The 19,874-nt window shown below is 37.5% G+C and overlaps 2 protein-coding genes across 2 annotated transcripts in view; both read right to left on the bottom strand.

Moving 5' to 3' along the window:
- Positions 1–870: 870 nt before the first annotated feature.
- LOC109095281 (protein-tyrosine kinase 6-like) lies at positions 871–8,138 on the bottom strand. Its single transcript, XM_019108968.2, has 8 exons — positions 7,699–8,138; positions 7,022–7,143; positions 6,352–6,518; positions 4,566–4,734; positions 4,001–4,159; positions 2,765–2,946; positions 2,527–2,680; positions 871–2,443 (listed from the first exon to the last, which is right to left on the bottom strand). Exons 1-8 carry the CDS (start codon positions 8,058–8,060, stop codon positions 2,238–2,240), a joined length of 1,521 nt encoding a protein of 506 aa, XP_018964513.1. The 5' UTR covers positions 8,061–8,138; the 3' UTR covers positions 871–2,237.
- A 6,443-nt stretch (positions 8,139–14,581) lies between these two features.
- LOC109072692 (nucleolar protein 4-like) overlaps positions 14,582–19,874 on the bottom strand; it is a 38,916-nt gene continuing 33,623 nt past the window's right edge. The window contains exons 6-11 of the mRNA XM_042762187.1: positions 18,982–19,283; positions 18,672–18,857; positions 18,206–18,394; positions 17,155–17,274; positions 16,829–17,018; positions 14,582–16,663 (exon numbers count right to left, since the gene is read on the bottom strand). Of these exons, the coding sequence (XP_042618121.1) occupies positions 16,443–16,663; positions 16,829–17,018; positions 17,155–17,274; positions 18,206–18,394; positions 18,672–18,857; positions 18,982–19,283 (1,208 nt within the window). The 3' untranslated portion in view covers positions 14,582–16,442. The remainder of the gene's footprint in view (positions 16,664–16,828; positions 17,019–17,154; positions 17,275–18,205; positions 18,395–18,671; positions 18,858–18,981; positions 19,284–19,874) is intronic.

Below are 19,874 nucleotides of genomic sequence, written 5' to 3' on the forward strand. Positions count from 1 at the left end.
TCGCTCTCACCCGCGCGTCAAGGTTACTCTGCACAAAGGTGAACACGTGCACACTGACAAGTTTGTGTATAGACTTGTTCTTGGAAGTGTTTCATGCTGTTCTGTTTGTTTGGGTATTCCCAGAGTGTTTGGAAACAGCAAAACAGTTTCCAGTTAGCATGATTAGAATAAAAACAGTTCTGTTTATTGCTAATATACATATTATGCCACGACTTTTGTCATTTTCTATTATTTTATCTGCTGACATGTTTGCTTACTGCCCTTGTTACCCTCGTGAATTAACGCACATTTCACATGTGGATAAATATCACCATGCAAATATTTCGAGTGCCTGTACTTTAAACACCATCTAGATGATATGATTAGGCGTACTAGTACTAGTAAGACTGACCCAGTTCTCCAAGAACCTCTAAACATAGAACCATGGCTAAATTGTAAATCTTTGTTTTACTCTTTGCTATATGTGATTCAAATCTAGTGAAATATCATTGTGTATCTTGCACAAAATAATGAAACACAATACATGGTCAAGTTTAATAACCCAAATGCAACATCATTTCAGTTCACTTAACTTATCGGTCAAATCAATTTGTATTTCTGTATGGGCATTTTTCACAATTTTATTTCATTATTATTATTTATTTTATTTTCTCAGGTAATATAAACATATATATATATATATATATATATATATATATATATATATATATATAAAATTCTCTCCTATCTCTGATTTTATCCTTTTTGACTTTATATTGGTTTTCAAGCCACTTCTGACATTACTATGGCTATGCAGCTGTACTTATTTACACAGTATTTTGTAATACCGACTTATGAAGCAAAGTTAAATAAAAAGCACACTACACGCCATTTGTTTGAAGAAATGTCTCTTGTGCCTAAAGCAAGTTGTACAGGCAGTGACAGGCAACCAAACAGCCCTTCCTATTGTGATACTGCTTTGTGAAACAGGACTGCAATGGTATTTCAACACACACTCAATGCTAAGATGAAAACTGAAATGCAGATGAACTATTTAAAAGAAAAGAGACCATGTGAAAGTATACAAGGGCTATGCTATAACAGTGCTTTATCATATTTTTTCTCCTTTCTGATTTGTAGCCCTGCCACTGATGTCTGAATTTTTGGGTGTCTGATTGCATAGCACAAGAGGTGTACAAAATTCTCCAGAGATGCCAGTCATCATGCATATGTCACCTTCCTGAACATCCTGTCATTTTTCCCATTAGTCTGGCCAGGCAAGTCCAGAGTGTTCTCGATTCTATTTCTGCTTACCATGCACCCATAACATGAACACGTTGTGGCAACACTCATGTTACTGAGTTTGAATGTTTCAGCAGTAGCAACAATCAGCAGGGTGTGTTGCATCTGCAGTACGTGTGTGTGTGTTTGTACGTTCAGTATAAACAGTACATAGTCCTATCTAACCCATGAATGTTGCTCAATCAAATAATTAATCTTTTTTTTTCTTTCTTTCATGAAATGCGCATTCTGTCTGGTATAATGTCTAGTATATTCCTGCTTTTTTAAAGCATTTGGAGAATCAGTTAGCTTCTACTCGTGAACTGACAGCACTGTGCCAACTGAAAACTGCAGTAGAAAGTTTCTAGAGATTGTGAAATGACCCGTGTCCACAGGAACTTGCCAGACTCGTTCTGTTCCGGATGTTGTGTACTCTTTCTCTCACACATTTAAAGGCTTATTTGCAGCAGCATGATTTAAATACCTGTAGGTCAAATCATGAGAAATCCTTGACTTCATTGTTCTATAAAAACACTAACTTTCAAAATAAACCCTTCAAATGTTTCAAGTTAGGGTTCTTCAATTATATACCATTAATTTAAAATACAAGTTGTTTTGTAGTACGAGGGTAAAACTTGTTAATAATGAACATAAAACTGGTTTTATGTATAAGTCCAAGTGATCCATACAGAAACGTATCTGTCTCCAGATCAGGATGGGAAAAATCGTAGTAGAAAAATAATCTTCAGTATCAACTAGTATTATCCAAGTAGTTTTGAGGAAAAGCTTGATTACATTAAATGTGAATAATTCCACATGAAATTAGAAAATAAGTACACAAAAGTGAAAATACTGTAAAAAGGGGTGAAAATGAGTGGAAAGGTGTTTCGATGCATGAACAACTGTTGTTGGGACACCCTCACTCATTTATCTCTGCATGGCACTGTTAACTGATGCCTTCTGCTGGATCTGATGTGTCATTGCAGCGCTCCATTGCTCCACTCCATGTATCCAGTACCAGAGTTCTCCAGGAGCATATTAAGTTCACTGAAATCTGGCCTTTTGTCAGCTGATTCTCTCCAACACATCAGCATTATATCATAGATGTGTGATGGGCACTTAGGGGGTGAAGGCATTCTGTACCCGGAGGTGATCATGTTGTACACCTCTTGATTTGAGAAAGCTGCAAAAATATACACACAAAAAAATGATGTACTTTAACCTTTTTAGATCTGCATGAAAAAGATACATAAGTGGTGTACATACCTGGATATGGGACTCCGCCATAAGTGAACATCTCATACAGGAGGACTCCAAATGACCAAACATCAGATTTGTTGGAGAACCTTCCATGGCTGATGGCTTCAGGAGCACACCACTTATATGGTATTTTTTTATCTTCAGATGAGTAAACTGGCTCCTGTGAAACAAGTACCCCACAAGTTTTAAAAGCAAATTTACAGAATGAATATACTGTCTTTGATTGACTAAAGGTAATCCTCACCTTGACGATTCGAGCTAGGCCAAAGTCGGCCAGTTTACAGATGTAGTTGGGTCCCACTAGAACATTCCGGGCCGCCAGGTCTCTGTGGATGCTGTTCTGCTCCTCAAGGAATGCCATCCCATCAGCCACTTGACTTGCCATTTCTATCAGTTCCTGCGGTTCCAGTTTCTGCCCCTCCTCACCTGTGAAGGGAGAACCGAGGGAATCATGTCTGTCTGCTTTAAGACTTTGGTTTTCTACAAAAAACAAGACTCGTTCCAAGGAGAGGTATAAGTGTATATATGAGTTGCAGTGATTGGTTTATGAAGAAACGTGATACTAGCAGCAAAAAAAAAAAAAAAAAAAAAACTTTGAATTTGGACTGTTTAGTCTTTTATGCTATTTTTGATTAAACAATCACAGCTTTAACATTTCCATTTGATTAAATACAATTTTATAAAATATCAGTAAATCAGTGTTTTATTCACAGAAAGCGTCAATAAAATAGCTTGTGAATGTCAGGTAAAGCAACATTAACCTGAGCAGAGTCATTCATGTGCTTAGGTCATTAGAAATACTTCTAGAAGAGCATATCGCTAAAATCTTAAATATACTGTTAAATATGTGCACTAAAATCATTACATTTTTTACCTAACTTATTGGTGTCTCATTTAACGTATGTTTGAATAAATCTCAATTCTGAAAATTGTTTGGAATCTTTAGAGGCACTTATCTCAAAAAAAAAACTTTCATGACATCTGAAATCTAAATGATTATGATATGATATATGATTAGAAAACAAAAACTTGAGGGCTGTTAGCACCAAAGATGATAGTCAACTATAATGTTTTAATTCTGTGAGAAAAGGGAAGTCCACCTCACAGCTATAACGATAACGATATAGTTGGAATCACGTTCAGATCGATGAACGATAAAAAACCACGTGACATAACTGCAGTGCTTACTTGCAATAAACAAGAGCATTGTCATGCATTGGTTTGGACGCTAATATAGTTATTATGTTTATCATTATAGTTAATGTTCTTGGTGTGACTGACCGGGCCTTTAGATTTCACTTTCTCATTCAGTTCATGAAACTCAAAATGTGTTTGTGGTCTAAACATGGACATGGTCACATATAATCAACATTAGTGACAGGTTACAGTAAACATTTAAAAATGTCAAAAAAAAAAAACTTTCATATTAACTGGGTTGACATCAAATAATAAAGAGATTGTCTTTGTTGACTTGACTAACCTCGGAGGAAATTGAGCAGGTTGCCTTTTTCCATAAGCTCGGTGATGATGTAGTAGGGGGTGGAGCTTGTGCAGACGGCAAAAAGTGTGATGAGATGTCTGTGTCTGAGCTTTTTCAATATTTGAGTCTCCATCAGGAACTCCCTGTGATTGAGAGACTCTAGAAGAGGAGTAGGAAACACAGTTGAGCACATCAGATAAGCATCAGTACAACAGAGTGTTGGTATTTATTAATACATCTGTCCAAATATGGACTTTACTCCTTCAGGGGAATTTTTCAATTAAAGTCTGACACACAGAAGCCTTAACAGTGTTTTAGAACTGTTCTCAGTGTGCTATGTGCTCTATTGGCTATAGGCTATGAGGGCAGTAGCCTGTGATCTCATTCCTCTAGCTCTCACAGTCACAGAACAAGAAACACAACATTTCTCACATTCACACAGTATCGGGAACAGAAAACAAGTAGGCAACGAGGAAGTAGTCCACTCCAATTAAAAGGTCCACCAGACTCGTTCCCTCATTTAGCCTTCAGATGTTTCTTTCCTATTTACATGCACCAACCGTACCGTTGTTTTTGAGGATCTTGATGGCCACATTAACCATGCCTTTCCATTTTCCACGGTAAACATCTGCAAAGTATCCTTTACCGAGCTCCTCTTCTAGAGTGAACTCTTCCTTAGGTAACTCCCAGTCATCTACGGTTTGGTGGGAAAGATCCTGTGGTTTTGGTTCTGGCTGTTAGCATAAGACAGAACAGAGAGAAACTCTTATTGGGGAATTATGCAGTATTACAAACAAATGCATTTTTTTTTTACATATACATATTGTACATTAAGTTTGTGGTAATCTACTATTAACTTGATAAACGGGAATCGCTGTATACAGGCATAATTTACAGTGGTTGGACAAAATAATGTGAACATCTGAGACAATTTTATTATTGTGGTGTTTTACCACCATTTGCCTTTAAAATATCCCCCAACCTTATCAGAATAGATTCATACTTATGAATAATCTCCAACTGAATGTTGTCTATAAAAACATCTGCCAGTTGCTTTAGACATGTTGAAGGAGGGGATCTGCTTCTCTCCCAAACTGCCCACAGTGGCTTGATAATATTCAAGACATGTGATCTGTCTGGCCAGGACAGATGTTGAAGTTCACTTTGGTGCTCCAACTGTCCAGGTTTTATGATCACAACACTATATTTTTCACAGTTCAGCATTGGCACACCAAACAATTGGGCTGTAAAGGTTACAGATGCTCCCTTTTTGGATTTCTGACGAGACACCCTTCCCATCCATAGCTTGTACTAAACACTGCTAAACACTTACTACATACTTACACTGAGATACAAACTAGAGATTATAGACAAGGAAGAGATAAACAAGACAATAGCAGCGTCTGTATTTTCACTGTAGTTTACACAAATTATATTAACCCCAATAATAATGGCTGTTCACATAATTTTGTCCAACCACTGTATTTGTGAATTATCAGGGCTGCAAGGAAATTCAAAATGACTAGTTATTTAATTTTATATAAACTGACTCCTCTATTTTAATGGACAATTTGCCTCATGTTAGTATGTGCATTGACTTTCTTCAGACACTCTTTTTCCTCATGTCACACGTTTTCTTGTGGTAGGTCTTGGATAATCTTGGTTACTCTTAAATAGCACGCATTTAACGTCGCAATGAAAAGTACAAATCAGACACACCCACTAATTACTTAAAGAAAAACTTTCAAACAAAACTGATTTTAAACAACTTCATGTCATTCCAAATTTGGAAATAGGAGCTTGCAAGCGTCAAAATGACTGCAAAAGTATAATTTAAACCGGTTTTGTGAATTGGATGATTCATTGAAAAGATCAGACTCAAAAGAGGGATTCGTTCATGCATTAAACAGAACTGCTTCTCTCATTAAAATACAGACAGCAACAGGTCTGGGGAAAAGGTAAAGTTCCTGGGACAAATTGTTCCAGGTAATTTTGGTGGAAAAGCAGCTGAAGACAGGACAGATGTGGATGTCAAGACTTTCAGTGAATAACTCAAAGGACATTATAAGTTATTTAAGTTATACTATATTGTGACTTCAGAAGACTTGCAATATAGAGCACAGGTCATGTGGCTCACTTTATACTTTATTTATTTATTGTAATCTTGAAGCTTGACAGCCTCAGTCCTAACTTGTGTTATATTCAAGAGTGGCCAGGATATTCTTCAAAAATTCTCCATTTGTGTTCCACAAAAGTAAGTTATACAGGTTTGAAATGACTTGATTTAAATGTTAAGTTTTACTTAAAAGACTTTCTGCATTTTACTTTTCTCTCCCGTTTCTTTCACTCACCTGTGCACAGGGCCGTGTGAGACAGATACCACAGCTCAGGATGTTCCTCTTGTAGTGCTGCACCAGCTTCTCCAGGCTCTGAAACATTTGACTCTGTTCCAAATGGAAGCTTCCATCCTGATTCTGATGGACCTTAATGTGTTTCACTTCCCTGTCACTGATTACCACTGACAGAATGACACACACAGAGAAAGGATGCAAATAGTAGAGGAGCAATGATAAGAAATTATTTGATAATCTGCATCCATCATGAATTAACCAAGTGTTTCCCAACCCTGTTCCTGGACGCACACCAACACACTACACATTTTTGAACTTTTTCCTAATCAAACACACTTGAATCAACTCATCAGTGGTAGAAACTCCAATATCTGAAATAGATGGGTCAGATAAGGGAGACATCCTTATGTACTGTTGGTGTGCCTCCAGAAACAGGGTCGCAAAACAGTGAATTAACTGAATAGGGGAGAAGAATATGTTTCCACTATAAACAGGTCTAATTATCACCTGATTGACTTTCCAGTGTAAAAAAAATGACTCAGAGATTAATCTACTACATTATAACAATGACACTATGCCGTGTTACTTGTATAGACTAATAGCATAGGCAGAACTGGATGTAAAATGGATGTAAAAAAGTTCAATACACACAACAACTACTCTGACCTACCTGATAATACACACCCTATGTCATCTTTTTCACTGTGTCGCAACAGGAAAGCACCCACTCCATTCCCTGGAGCCAAGAGCAAATTCTGGGTCTCAAAGCGGTTCAGCGTCCCAAAATACCAACTACAGAAGAGCACAGTGGTTAAGGTCTTGTACACACATCTCAAACCACATTCATGTCCAGCAGAGTTGTGACAGGACTGCATTTGCCTAAACTTGGATGCATGCATATAAAATAAAATAAAGGACAATAATTTGACACTTATTTAAAAGTATTTGCACTCTCTACTCAGAACTAATATAGTTTTAGTCATAAAAGTGTTCATAATTCAAGTTTATTTGTATAGCGCTTTTTACGATACAAATCATTGCAAAGCAACTTTACAGAAAATTAAGTTTCTACAATATTTAGAAACTTAATTGTGTTATTAGGTAAGTAATGAGAAAGCTTGTGTGTTTATTTTTTACTTTTAATCATTTATCAGATATAATTTTTAATTTCAGAATGTCTGTGGTTTCTATCACCAGTGTAAGGGGAACTGGCAAATGAACTAGCCTAGTGAAATAAACCGGGAGTGGAATGGAATGCTTAAAGCGGGTGGAAAAACGCTTCATTTACATTAGCACTGAAGAAATGTACGATATAAAAAAGTTACTCAATAACTGTAGCCTACTTACGGTTGCTCTTTCACTGTCTCCCTCCTCGCTAGGTAATTCTGAGGAACGAAGCCCTTGGCTGTCACCATTCCGTTTCTATCCAGTTTAACGGCAGTCCACCAGTCACCCTGACGCTCGCAGATTCGGAACTGCTCTCCCTCCTGGAAGGACAATTCCTCGTCCGCGCGAGCCTGGAAGGGCCACAGCGCCGTGTAGATCTCACCGGCGGGCTCAGTCGCGGATGAAAGGGTCGGATTTGAGACATGTTGTGTATGAAGTTTACCGGTATTCGCTGGTTTTTCAAATTCAGTCTTAGACGACTTGAAAAATCTCTCATACAGGGCCCCCAAACAGGGGCACGAGCAGCATCCGTCCCTGGACATTTCATTTGTATTCTGGACTGATGAGACGTCGAAGCTGAATCCTCCACCTGTGTTAAGAGATTTTCGGTTTCAATGGGCGGAGCATACATGAATATTTATGAGTTTCCCGGACTTGCGCGTGGAACTGAGAATTTTAGTCCACGCTCCTTGAATCTTAACAGATTTGATGGAATATTTCAAAAAAGGTAAATATATTTTCAGCGTTGCGGAAACTTACGCACTTCAACTTGTTTCATCATTTCATAACAGCTTATAATGATTTTATTAGTTCATAGTGCACATTTTTGTTCACAAACTTTTGTGCAGCCGTCACTGACTGAATGACTGCATTCTTTGTGTAATGTTGGGATAAAGTACAGCAAACCTCAGTTAGCTGTATACACTGTTTTCAGTTCGATGTGCTCTTCATTTGTAGTTTACAAGAATGAAGATTATCACAAGGTTTAAGGTTCCACTTGAACAGTGAAACCAAAAATCCCAGAACACCTGGATGATTGCAGCTGCACTGATTTACAATAGTAGTATTGATAGTTTTCACTCATGGGAACGCCCACCTGTAGGGCAAAACTTCAAACCTTTTGCTCCACAGACCTCTAGCTATTGTTAAGCAGTTTGCTTTAAGTAAAAATAGCTAGGGGTAGTGTAGCTATTTTTAATGTAGTAAAACGCAGATATTAAAAGGTGAAATTCAGCAAACAGTATTGATGATGTATATTTTGTACAGGCAAGCAGATGAAGCCAGAATATAAACGCAATATGCAAAGTTTCACGTTAATTGTTTCTTATAGAAAACCATTATAAGGAAAACACTGAACTATTAAGCGGATTGCGTTCATATTCCGAACTCATCTGCTTGCCTGTAAACTATGCATCATTAATATAGTGATTACTGAATTTGATCTTTTAATATTAGTTTTAAATATATTAAGGCACTTTAAGTGTTTTTTTGAACGTTTGTCTCACTGTTTAATGATTGAAATATTGCCGCGGGTGATTAATATGGATCGCAAATAGACAACACTTGCATTTTGTTCACATAGCCTACCTTTGTTTTATTCTTTTGAGGGGTAATCTAAATATTTGCGGCATGTGAAACAGATGGAAAATTGATAGGCTTGTGCAGCAGTTCTGTGGATGTTTTGCCCTCCAGGGGCACGTTCAAGCTCACACCGGTGCGCAACGTTTTGCTACGTTTTCCGGGTTGAACGACACGTTTCCTGGAAACGGTGTGCAACGGTGTGCAACGGGTTTGAGATGCGTTTTCTCTTGTTTGGTGGGTGTGTCAGAAATGTCGGCCCAATCAGCGGCAGCATGTATATAAACCACGCGGTATTAAAGAGACACCTCGCACAATGGGTCCTAGTGAAGTAGTTTACAAATGTGTCCGCTGCAGCTCGGTATATGCAACAATTGAAGACATTAGAAGACATGTTTGCCGTAAGAGTTTTATAGTAAAATATAGCATATCACCATGATGATGTAGTTGTTTATATTTTTAACTTCATTGCAAGGCAAGTTTATTTATATACCAAATTTCATACACAGTGGTAATGAAGTGCTTTACAAAAAATGAGAATGATAATTAATACAAGGTATTTAAAAATTAAGAACTAGAAATAAAATAATTTAAATTAGAATTGATTAGCTACCAGGAGATAAAATAGATGTGTTTTCAGTCAGAATTTGTTAAGATGTTCTCTTTCATTCTGGACGGCAAGGGCAGTGACTGTAACATCGAGGGTACTTTGCAGTATTAAACAAGTATTTTATATCAATATCATCAGGCTCCGAAAATTCTTCAAAAAGAACACACAGAATGGCCTTCTCAGCTGCCATAGTTGCAACGCTTGCGTCATCACAACAGGGTGTTCAACACGCCACCGTTTCCGTTTAAAAAACGTTTTGCAACGTTTTGTCGGGGCTGAACGCAGCCCAGGTCTTCGAGCCAGTCACGTGTCTGAAAGCTATCAATAGATAGGCTACATGTGCACCAAGTACCGTTTCAATTATTTATTGTTATGCTTTTCTGTTACTTTTTAAGGTGTAAAACTCATCCTCTGGCAGTGAATGAAATAACATCTACAACCATATCATTGGCTTAATAAACATTTTGCAACCTACACTGATGTTGTTCTGTCAAGCTTCTTTGACCATGTGTTGCACTGTACCTGGATGATACAGGGTGATCACTGATACAAATGCATGATCTATTTTAATGCAGAACAGACACTCATTCTACAATTTATACGTCATAAAGTTTCATAAACATATATATTCTTACTTTAGCTTTAATTAGAAGCACTTTTTATCAAATTAAGGTGGAATAAAGATTGAATCGTGGTGATTAGCTTTTGCTAACTAGATTTTAGTAGCTATAATGTTGGTGTGGATGTTTGATATTATGCGAGACAGTGACATTTTGTTTTTAATAATATGAATTCAATAGTGATTTACACTCAAAATCCAGGCATGGAGGATGCGATTAATCTTAAAAAAATTAAGCCTGCAAAAAAAAAAAAAAAAAACACATTATAAAGTGTTACGAAATTATGAACAAATGTAGTTTAGGCTTAAGTTTGTGCAACCCTGAAAATATTTGTACCTTTTTGGAAGTATTCCGTTAAATCTGCTGAGATACAAGGAGCGTGAATTGAAATTCTCAGTTCCACGCGCATGTCCGGGAAACTCATGGATATTTAAGTATGCTCCGCCCATTGAAACCGAAAATCTCGTAACACCGGTAGGTGACTAAACGGGAGTGAAAGAGCTGGGAGGAGCACACACAGGTTGTGTACAGTGAGAGTTGAGACACGAGCATAGTTTGTTCTGCAGTGAGGGGCTACTGGTGAAACTCAAGAGAGCTGCTTGAACACGCTATTCAAACAGTTCAAATCAAGAGCAGTAGTCATGTATAATGCATATATGACTTATATAGCATATGTGACAGTTCCTTTCCTAAATTAATCAAAAAGTGAGCAACATTAGACAGATATTTGCAGCTTCTGTAGATTTTACATTATATAGAATAGAGTGAATTTGGGTCAAGTGGGACACTTTTTGCCATTGAGATGACTGGGAAAAAATGTCCCAATTTGCTTTTGAGATGACAGTATCACTTCTTTGTCTTCTTTGTATTTTTTAAACTTTAACAGAGACCTCTTTTGATAAGTCTTGAATTATGTATGAGGATACTGCATCATATTAAATGCAGCAGTTTTTAACTCTTGGCAAAAAAAAAAGATACTTGAGCTGCCATATGGGGTTCTTCAGATTTGCAACGCTACCTAACACTTTGGAGAAGTTCTAGGCAAAAGAGGCAGTTTTCAAACCCATGAAAGTTTCTGTAAGAACTCTAAAGACTGTCCACAGTTCTTCCAAGAATGCTGTCATAAGTAAAAGGTTTTAGGCACCAATAAAAGCAGTCTAGAGATTCTCCAAACTGTAAGACCACTGTAGCCATGTGAGCTGAGGAACTCCAAATAGTTCTTCAAGTATCTTAATTTCTACAGTGCATACTGCTCAGGGAAAACAACAGACTAAGCTACAAAACATCTGTTCTTTGTGCCACTGACTTAGAACAAGAAAATAGTGATCATGGCCACTGAAAGAAAGTCAGACTGCAATGTGACTCCAGTTCACAGATTTTATTCAGACAGCTCTGGAGGAAAGAGCAACTCGGGTTGCAGGTGCTTTCTCTGACCACAGCGATGACACCACACCGAAAAATTTTAAATGTCTTTTTGAGAATGAGTCTCTCAGCAAATTGATATGTAAAAGGCAGGAAAATCACCCACCTGTGCTTTTTCTTTCTTTTTTTTTCTTTTTTTTTTACATTAAACAAACAGAAATTAATTTTACCTGCCATATTCTCCATCTTTTAGGCGCTTCACATATATTTTTATATATATATTTATGTTTATCAACACTTTTCTAAAGAATTAAAATATTCAGCCACATGTACTGGATTCACTTTAAAATCACAATAAATATATATAAAAAAACAAACAAAACACATACATAGCAAATCCAATATAATTGGGTTGATACTGGAGAGAGGGAGGACTCGTCAGCCAAGACTTACAGACCTGGTTAAAAAAAGTATCACAGATCCAAAGGGTTCCTGAGGTTTGCATGTGTCCCATACATAAGAACAGTGTAAGGGGAATGGCTTTCTGACTTGGGTGGATTTGCCCTGTCCCAAACACAATGCCCCTATTCTATATTCCCAATAATAAAAATGACATGACATCAAGAGTTTTGTCTTTTGCTTTTTCTCTAGAACAGGCATAACTAAGGGAACTAACTGTAAAGGGGCATTTTACTCCCACATTTGTGGAGAAGAAAATTAGTGGTGCCCTTTGAGCTGATGATAAGTCCCTCCTCTCTCTTTCATCCTCGGCATCTACCATCAGTGACAACCACATGTCTAAAGGCCCTTACACAGATAACGTTTTGCACTGGATGTGAAACTAAACTTTGACAAAGGAAAAACTAAAGCACAGCTAATAACTTACAATTCACACTATATTCTTAATTTAAGTATTTAAAAACATTTGCAAGGATTAAAGTAACAACTTGTGAGAAAATAAATACACAGAGATTGATGCACAAAAGTGTGCAAAGGCCTTTACTGTGGTTTAAGTTCAGCATGTCCATGTTGGCCTCCGTTCAGATTTGATTTGAAGTAAAAAGCACATTGTGGGGTCACAACAGGACAATAGGCAGGGCTTTAATAGGACAAACAAAACCAACAACAAAAATAAAAGCAACAACAAAAAAATCTTAAATTCTGTACATGTAAACATCACACACTTCCACTGAGTCAAAAAACCAGAAAGAAATTATACAAAGCTTCACATTGGTATACAAAGAGAAACTGAGCTTCAGACTACAGTTTCTTTTAAGTACAGGAGTAAAAACAAATAAAATACCATAATCATAATAATATTACAAAGCACCACAAAATGAAAATACATCACAGGCAATGGTTGTTACCACATTTGATTGCAGAGTTTAGCTGCACGGTTTAAAAAAAAAAAAAAAAGAGTTGTTAAAAAATGTATTTTCTTGCCTTTTCGCATGTCTTGTGTTCACCAACCTCAGATGTCCAGACAGCTTCCTAAAACTCTAACACTTCTAATGTCATTTAGGAACAAAAAGGTACAAAAAAGTCAGAGCAAACAAAGATCAATGGCCTAGTACAACTTTTGGACTCTCAAGACACCAACATTTATGATGTAGGTAAATTCAAATGCTTGTTTTCTTGCAATCACCGTTTCTTTTCTCTGCTCAAAGCCCAATGCTGGATGGGCTCACATTTTCCTGCATGGTGTAAGGGAACAAATAATTACAATGCAGAGCAAATAAAGACAGAACGTTATGGCTTGAGAATGATCAGCTGCATTTCATAATTTAGGCGGTTTTAAGGCTCCATCCCATAAATGTTTTTCCTTCACGGATGGTAAAGTGCTACCATGTTAACCAATTTAATAATTTATAAAGTGTAACTGAATATAAATTAACTAATGATCCTGCACATATCATTTTATCTGTTCATCAATGAATCTGTTTCAATGAGTAACAAGTAAGAGGTAATAAGCTTTGAGCCACATATCAAAAACTAAGCTGTTGGAGACAACTTAAGTGTTTTTTTTTTTTGCAAGTTGCATCATTTGGATGTCAGTCATTTGGAGACCAATCTGAGATGCATCTTTTACATTTGCAATGCTGAGACTCGCAACAATGATTCCCTTCAGACCGTCAGTGTCCTACAACCAGAGTTTTTAAAGAAAAAGTAAAAAAAGACATTTAATTTACTTAATAAAAAGTCACACAAAACAACAAATAAAGCACAAATGGAATGGACAGAGAGAAATAAATATATCTAGATAATTAAAAAAGAATGTTTGCAGCTAAACAGAGGGAAATGGTCTCTGTTCTGCATAATCATGTTGGAGAATAAGCACACGGTTCAAGCTATGGCTACAAGACTTGAAGGCCCTGTATTGTCACCACTCTACTAAAGGCTGGAGAGTCAGAGTGAGATCTCACACAACACTATGCCATTTTCCGAGGGTTCAAGTCACAATTGTTCAGGATTGTCTTTTGCTTTTTCTTTTAATACACTTTTTTAACGATGGCATTTCTGCACATGAGAAAATGCAGGCAGGAGGAAGAGTGAGGCTGGTGTTTGAGGAGCAATGCATCGGCAATGTTCTACACTCGGTTTCTGTGGATAATGCTACCTTAGTCCACCAATCAGTGCCTCTCAAGCTCTTGGGTGTTGCTGATTGAAAGGAAATAATGTCACCATCATTTCCCTTCTGCTAATATTAGGTCCTTTCTCTCAAACTCACTATGCATATACAGTATGTGTGCCAATAGGATGTTAAGTCCCTCTGTTTTGATTGGTCCCCGTGAAGATGAAAGTGTCTCAGTCATGAGGTTAGAAAAAAAGAGCAGCATTCACAACTTAATAAAAATGTGTTTGCGACACAATGCAGCATGGGAAATGTCCATTTGTTGTTTTTTTATCAACAAGTCCATTTATGGCCCTCCCTTCTGGGAGGTTGATGTCACTTATATTCCTGTGAGACATTTTCCTAAAATGCATTGATGTACTGAGGATGGAGGTTTGCCAACGCAATTGAGCATGTAGGAAAAGGTTCGAAACATTCCACTCAGCACAGCTTCATTTGCATAATGTCCAACATTCCCAGCCAATAGAATTTCAGCATCTTCTTTTTTTGCGCTCACTAATCACTGTTTCTTTTTATTTGTGCATGTGTAAGCTAGGATGAAAAATCTTAAAAGACATCTGGTAATGTGTTTATGATTGAAATGATACTTTTTCAGACACTGACACACTATAACGATTATCATCTACATTGCACCTTCTCCCCAAACCTCATTAGCATTGAACAGAAGAAGAGATCTTATAAAAACCCTTTTTCTCTTGGATCTGTTCTATATCTAAAATGGCTAAATCTGGAGCAAAGCTGCTGCATGGATATGTCTATGTAACAAAACAACTTAAATATCTGAGGAGCTTTTCAAAGACAATAAAACAAGATGGCACTGACATAGAGGAATCTAATCTGATACTAATATTTTGTGCCATTGTGTAAAGTTCAGGCAGCAGATGACATCATTTTGTATATGTTTTGGGCATCTCTCCTAAATTTACAGCTATATTTTTTTTGTCTCAAAGGTCTGGATTGATAGCTTTCACTGTGGGATTGTGCTCTTTGCAAGACACTTGCAATTCTGCCATGAGTACAGACACCTCTTGCTTTGTGTTCTCTGATCATCTTATCATAAAACAACAATTAACAAGTCATCTCATCCCTCCGAAAAAGCCTCGCTGGACTCTAAGGTAAGGAAATTTGATAAACACGATCATGGACATAAAGCTGTCATGAGCAATGTGTGATAGGTAGGTTTATAGAAAGAACATAGGCAGAGCTTGGGGGGTGTCAGGGGATTCGAGTGTCTGGAGCTGAAACGGTTTTATCTCTGCTAGTGTAAATCTTCAAATAAAATGATATTAATAAATATATGAATAAGTTCTTTTAAATTATTCAATAAATGATATTAATAAATATATGATCTTTTTATTAATGATGTTGTGGGCAAAATTAGTGAACCCTTTTTCTAGGCCTGCGTCATAAATTTTGCTATTGTTATAATCTCTTTGCTGTGCATTAGAATTAACATACGTCAAGTGCCTTAAACATTGATTCTAGTGACTGCAATTTCTGTTTAAGTATGTTTATTCCCTCTATGTGCATTAACAAGTCTGTGTAAAGCGCTTTACATAGTATAAGCCAAAAATTTTTTTAAAATTGCCAAGTAAAATTTGGCTGGTAACTTTATTTGGAACGGCAACATAATACATGGTTTTTATTTTTAACATTTTATTACAGTAATAAACTGTAATAAATATTGAAATAAAAACAAAGTTTTTTTTTTTTTTAATGAGAGGTAGCGTTTTTTATAGAATTTGGCCAATGTATGGTGCAGCGAGTGAAACAATGACCTGTGCTGTTTACTGAAAATATGCAATAATAATAATAAATAAAGTTTTATTAAAAAAAAACAAAAATAAATTACGCAGAATATAGGTTAATGGCCGGTGGACCTGAGATCATTACGGCTGGTAAATGTTCTCAATTTTGTACCCTGTACATCCGCTTCAGATAAAGCTTCTTCTGATCCCCCCCATTTCGCTTCCCCCAAGTGAAGTCAAACTCCGCCTATGGGCTTTAGGTGTGTATGTACAGAAGTACACATAGCTACATGTATCTTTCCTGTCATAGTGTGCATTTTTGTGTAGGTGTGTTAATGAGAGAGAGACGGGCAGCACCAGCCTGTGTGCAGTTCTCAGTTCTGCTGCAGTATGAGGTTCTCGAGCTCGTCAGCAGAGCGGAGCAGGAAGGCCGCAGACTCACGGTAGCCTGCAATCAATTGCCGAACCGCCGTGACCTCGGGTGGGCTGAGCTGGGCAGATGCCCCTCCGCCTCCTCCACCCTGACCATGACTGTTTGAACTGGAGGAGGAAGTGCTGTTGGTTGCCAAAGATTTCATACTGAGATCAGTAGGACCTAAAAAAAAAAAAAAGAAAAGAAAGATAGAGATATTTACATAAAATAAACATATAGTAGATCTATAGAAAAGACTACAATACCAGTTTCAATAGCAATATCAGTTAAATGTAATGTTTCTTGACATTTTTCTAATTTAAAATTTAATTAATTAATTTCACTCACCATTGGTTTGTGATGTGCCATTGTTTTGGAGGCTGTTGCCAATGGTCCCGTATCCACGGAAACTGTAATTAAGTCCACCATTGGTGTAGAGTTGGTCCTGGGAGTAGGCCGTGGCGGCCAATGTGAAGCCTGAGTGAGCCAGAGCAGCTGGGTCTCTGGAGTTAGACTTGTCTGCTGCAGCTGACTCATCCTGTATGGAGCAAATGGAAGGACAAAGGGATATGATAAGGCAAAGAAAGACACAGATATCTCACCAAGTAATCTAAAAACCAATCAACATTTTCTGGAATGAATTTGATCTGATTAAAGATGTTCCATGCACTCACATGGGCCTGACAGATGTCAAGGCGCATCCTCTTAGCAGCATTACGTGTTTCACTCTCACATGCTGCTGCAAGGATGTTCTCAGCCATGGCGGAGGTGAGGTGAGGGGGTGTGGGCCGTGTCTGACACCATCAGAAAGGGCAGAAAAAGGTAAATGTCATCACCTTATGAATGTCCTAATCTTGTAGGATAGTGTTTTTAACCCATATTATTATTTAAACTGTTACCAATTGCTGTAGGTGTGATATAATTAAAAAAAAAAAATCTGTATTATTATAGCTTTTCTCTGGAACTGAACACATTCAAATGAATATTCTAGTAAAGCATTAACAAGATATAACTTAAAAGAGGGGAAAAAACAGTATAACCATGCATGCTCCTGGTTTATGATTATTAAAAACATGTTCTGAAAAGCTCCACTGCAAAATTAAATTTCTGAAGTTAGCTCCAACTGCTTCATATACATTTAGGTTTAAAAAACATCTGATTTATTTATCCAAAGTCTTTGGCTCCACTAGCAGCATCATTTCTAGAAATGCCTGTTGTAAACATTGAATCTGTTCTTTAAGAGCAGTGATTCTCAATAATGGTTTTCAATCATGACAGCACTACACACTCAGAAAAAAGGAACAGTGCTGTTAGTGGTGCAACACCCTATGGTACAAAGGCTAATAGGTACATTTTGTACCTTATTCACCCCTAGATGGTACAAATTAGTAACATAAAGGTACACATTCAGAGTGCACATTCTGGATGTTTCTCCTATCTAGCACACTCAGTTCAGGTCATGTAGCTTATGAGCTGAATCAGGTTTGGTAAATAATAATGTTCAGTGCTGTGGTCCTCAAGTACCAAGGTTAAAAATGACTGTCTGTGACCTTATCAGCCACTAGAGGGCAGTAGTATGCTATTGAATGGTGTGTAGCACGAAAATGTTCAAGCTTTAATTTAATGTTAAACATTTTGGAATGTCTGTGGTATGGTCATAGCACAGATAATTATGGCAGATGTGCATGTTTGTTTGTCAGTGTGCAAATGCCCATGTTTCTCTACCTCAAAGCCACCCTTCTTCATGCGGCGACAGGATTTGAGGTAGGTCCGGATACGTTTGCGAGCACGTTCTTGGAACTCTGGGAACTGGCGGCTGCAGGACTCAATGATGGCCTGGATTTTCTCTTTGGGCTGCTTTGAGATTGGAACCATCCGGTCTAAGTTCTCATCCACAAACAACCGCACAAACATCTGAAAACAGAAAGAAATATTAGAGCAGTCCAAAAAGGAAACAGAAAAGGATGAACGATATACCAATGAATCGGAAAAGGAAGACTGTATTTGTAATTACTTTAATTTAATCTGATGTTTCAATAAAACATATTCATTGAGAAAAGAAAAATAGTCAGGAAGATGTAAACAAACATAAGCAATGTAGGTCATTGAATCTTGACAGCTAGAAAATACAAAATCTAATATACACCATATGAAATATGAGAGATAAAGTGGTTAAGGGAGTCAGTCTCACGTTAAAAGCTTTAAGTCGTTCAGGGTCCAGGCCCTCAGCGTCATTTATCTTGTCGCTGTCATCATGGTCATCGTGATCATCGTCATCATCATCTATGACCTGAGAGCGACCCGGGGTCATGTCCTCACCGCACGTGCTCAGTTCCGTCTTCACAGAGTCATAGCTTCCTGAGCTGTACTGAGGGGACTATACAACAAACAGTATGTCAAAACCTAATCTGATTCTATCTGAACAGCATTATCCATACTACTACTTTACATTTTAATATATACAAATGCTTAGAATGATGTGGAGAAATTTAATCTCATACCTTGTTACCGTACTCAGTTTTGACAGGGAATTTTCTGTTGGGGTCAGTTGCGTAGGATCCGAGCGTCAACCCGGGCAACAGTCTGTCGCTTAGGTTGACAGGCTGCTGTCCCTCCTGTGAGGAAGAGGGTGATGAATTGGTGCTGAAGTCCAGTGGGGCTGTGGCACCATTACCGTTCACCTCTCCATATGGAACCACTCCCTCAGATGCAGGAACTCCTCCTGTCGCCATGGCAGCACCACTAGGCGGAGTCAGTGCAGGGAGACCGTTAGCTGTGCTGCCATTCTCTGAAGAGGAATCATCTGAGAGAGAGACAGAAATGTTTTAGTGCGTGTTCATAAAGTTGTGTGGATGTGGGGTCTAGCTGTATGTGTGTCCATTGGAGGAAAGAGATTGTGTGAACAGTAGAGCAACATTGGGGTCAACTGTCAAACCAGTAGAAGGCGGCAGAGGTGAAGAGACAGACAGCTAGGATGAGAGGAATGAGATGAGTGTGGGGTTCTGCCAGAATTTCTGACTGGACAAGAAGTATACAGAAAAACAGAGCTTAGAGAGGGAAGGGGAAAGATGAAAAAATAAGAAACCCCTTTTTGTCCACCCTTTTAGTGCACAGATGTAAGTGTCTACTGTATAATTAAAAAAAAAAAAAACACTGATATGTAATGCAATTTTATAGTCTTGTTTCCAGTAAAAATATGTACACTACTGTTCAGAGGTTTGGGGTTGGTAAATTTTTTTCATGTTTTTGAAATGAAAAAATAAATAAATAATGTAAACCATAAATACTATTACAATTTAAAATAATTATTGTGCTGCATATGTTTGTGGAAACTGATGCATTTTTTTGTTATTATGAAGTCTTTACAGTCACTTTACATCCTTGCTGAATAGAA

Source organism: Cyprinus carpio, chromosome A8, assembly GCF_018340385.1.
Source record: "Cyprinus carpio isolate SPL01 chromosome A8, ASM1834038v1, whole genome shotgun sequence".
NCBI lineage: Eukaryota > Metazoa > Chordata > Actinopteri > Cypriniformes > Cyprinidae > Cyprinus > Cyprinus carpio.